Raw genomic sequence first — 2,500 nt, forward strand, 5'->3', positions numbered from 1 at the left:
GAGCCAAAAGCCACCGCAAGCATAGCTTATTGTTTTTGGCCCTGTTTTTAAACCGAAGTAAAGAAAAATGTTTGCATAACAAAGCAAAGATAAACTTGTGTGTTAAGCCACTGATAGGTAAACCTTGCTCACTGTTTACAAAGAGTCACTTTATTGCTTGCCTTTAATTAATTGACAAGTGTTTTTTAAAGTCTGTATCTAGTTACTGTTATACATAGCTCTTTGGGACACAACACCACCCACGAGTTCCAAAGTTCAAAGAAATCCTAACAAGGAAGTGGTACTTACTACCACCACTGATAAACGAAATTTTCAAGGAGCTGCCCATAATGTCATGAGATGGGCATTCACTCAATTGTGAGAGCAAAATGATAAGAAAGGCGACAAAAAAAGGCCACGTTCTCCTCAGTCCTGCAGGCCTGTCAACCCCAATTAACACTAGATCATTGGCATTAAAAAGACAAAATTTTCAGGTAAATGAAAACTGTATCATCTACACAAGACCAAAAACTATCAAATAACAACAACAACAAAAAACAGATAAACTGCAGAATATCGTCCCGGCCACCTCTTTGCATATGAATGGCTTGCATTGTTATAATTATTATTCTCTCGTTCCATCCTCAAAGGATGCCATTAAAATATTGCGCTAGGGTATTCTGAAATTAAAAATCTAAAATGGGCTAGTTTTTGCCAGTGTATCATCCCCCTTTAATAAAGCCAACTGAGACTATTCAAAGTTTTGTACTAAGTTATTCCCAAAGGAAACAGCTGCACATCAGAGGAATTCGTATGTTTGTTCAAGGACCTTCAAAGCTAAACTATCTTGTTCCAAAACTGGTCCCATGTGCAATGCACTGGCAGCCCCTCCCCTACAATAAACAAACAAGGGAAAAACGGGCGCAATTATGTAATCGAGGTACACTTCGTATTTTACTAATACAAGGTGGCTAAATTTTTACATCGAGTATAATTGTTTTGACCTTGCCTCCCCTATAAATCAAGTGAATTTTACTTGTGTTTATTAATTTAAGCTTACAATACGAATCAAGCCAAGCTTATAAGTAACTTAATTAATTAATCAACAAGTTTCTATCTGCACAACTTTGCGTACACACTGATGTTTTTCTATTAATGTAGTCGTAATACTTGCCGGTAATTCGTAGGATTGTCTGTTCACATCGACAGGACATGGTTGTGGAGTTGGTCGAGAATAAAGATAATATGCTGAGGTGACTGCAAATGCACCCAAAGCTGCTACCACAGCTGGGTCGCTCAGATATGTCAAAACTGACTCCTTCGCTGGGTAACTTGCCATCTTTTAACTTTAATTTGCTACAAATAAAATGAGCAATTGGAAAAACTCAAATAATATGCTGAAAAAGAGTAAACTTATTTAAAATGCAGCGCATAGTTTTTTGCGAGGTTTCACGAAACGGAAGTTAGTCCGAGATACTTACGATGTTCCCTGCAAGAAATTGGACAGTTGTGCACGAAACATAAAACGATTCAATACAACTTCGCTTGTGCCTTGTGTGTCAAATATTGACCTTCAATAACCTTTTCAAATGGCATGAAAACTGGAAAGATGCCAAGAGTCTGACAGTTCCATATTTCCTGTTTGAAGGTCCGATCCCCAAGGGACACTCTTTAAATAACCCCAGTTCATCCAGACTGGTTTGGTCCTGTTCGTTGTTTGTTTTGCAAAGAGAAATCTGTCAACATTGTTCGAAAGAGTTAAAGCTTATCTCTCTGAAGATTTTTGTCTCACGAAGAAGATTTTCGGAAGTGCCACCAAACTTTATGCAGTCGTCTGTTGTTTGTCACGCGAGAAAATCCTTTGTTCCTGGACATCCATCTTTAAATATCAGGTTAACATCACATTTTCTCAAAGAAAGTGACAGTGGGGACAGACATGGTTACTTGAGCTGAGCAAACATCAGTAGAACGCTGGAACTTGTTTTCTGCAATAGCTGCAAATTTCGCAAACTCCCACACCGCAAACAGCACGGACAAATGATGTTGTCACAGTGATGTGTGTATCCCATCCGTACACATATCAGTTAGCAGATGTGTACCCCTCCAATAAATATGGTTGCCGCTGCGAGTGATACCCTGGAGCTGAGTGACCTGGTCTTTGCACAAACGGAGAAGAAAACTAGACGAGTATAATACATCTGTTGTTTGTACCGATATTTCGAAAGGCACTGCCCTTCTTCATCAGGATGTTACAAGTAATGGTCTTTGGCTAATGGGACGTTACAATTTGAACGAAAACAATGTTTGCAATATGATACAGTAAAAGTGTTCTCTAGCAAGCTTCTCTATCTTCATTTGAACGATATCACCAGATATTTAACAGATATTCCTTCACTGCTAGTGAACAGCCTTGCACTTGTCGTTCAGTTAAAATAGTTACACGCTGATTAGATCCTTCATCAGGATCCAGTGCTTTAGATTTTTTTGTTACGTTGGTCTTTGCTGCAGCAATTTGGTCTTA

The 2,500-nt window shown here is 38.7% G+C and overlaps 1 protein-coding gene across 1 annotated transcript in view; it reads right to left on the reverse strand.

The window, feature by feature from the left end:
* The window catches only part of LOC138004044 (long-chain-fatty-acid--CoA ligase 1-like), a 43,191-nt gene extending 41,591 nt beyond the window's left edge, over positions 1-1,600 (reverse strand). The window contains exons 1-2 of the mRNA XM_068850439.1: positions 1,461-1,600; positions 1,154-1,335 (exon numbers count right to left, since the gene is read on the reverse strand). Of these exons, the coding sequence (XP_068706540.1) occupies positions 1,154-1,318 (165 nt within the window). The 5' untranslated portion in view covers positions 1,319-1,335; positions 1,461-1,600. The remainder of the gene's footprint in view (positions 1-1,153; positions 1,336-1,460) is intronic.
* Positions 1,601-2,500: the final 900 nt, after the last annotated feature.

This window comes from Montipora foliosa, chromosome 5 (genome assembly GCF_036669935.1).
Source record: "Montipora foliosa isolate CH-2021 chromosome 5, ASM3666993v2, whole genome shotgun sequence".
Classification (NCBI taxonomy): domain Eukaryota; kingdom Metazoa; phylum Cnidaria; class Anthozoa; order Scleractinia; family Acroporidae; genus Montipora; species Montipora foliosa.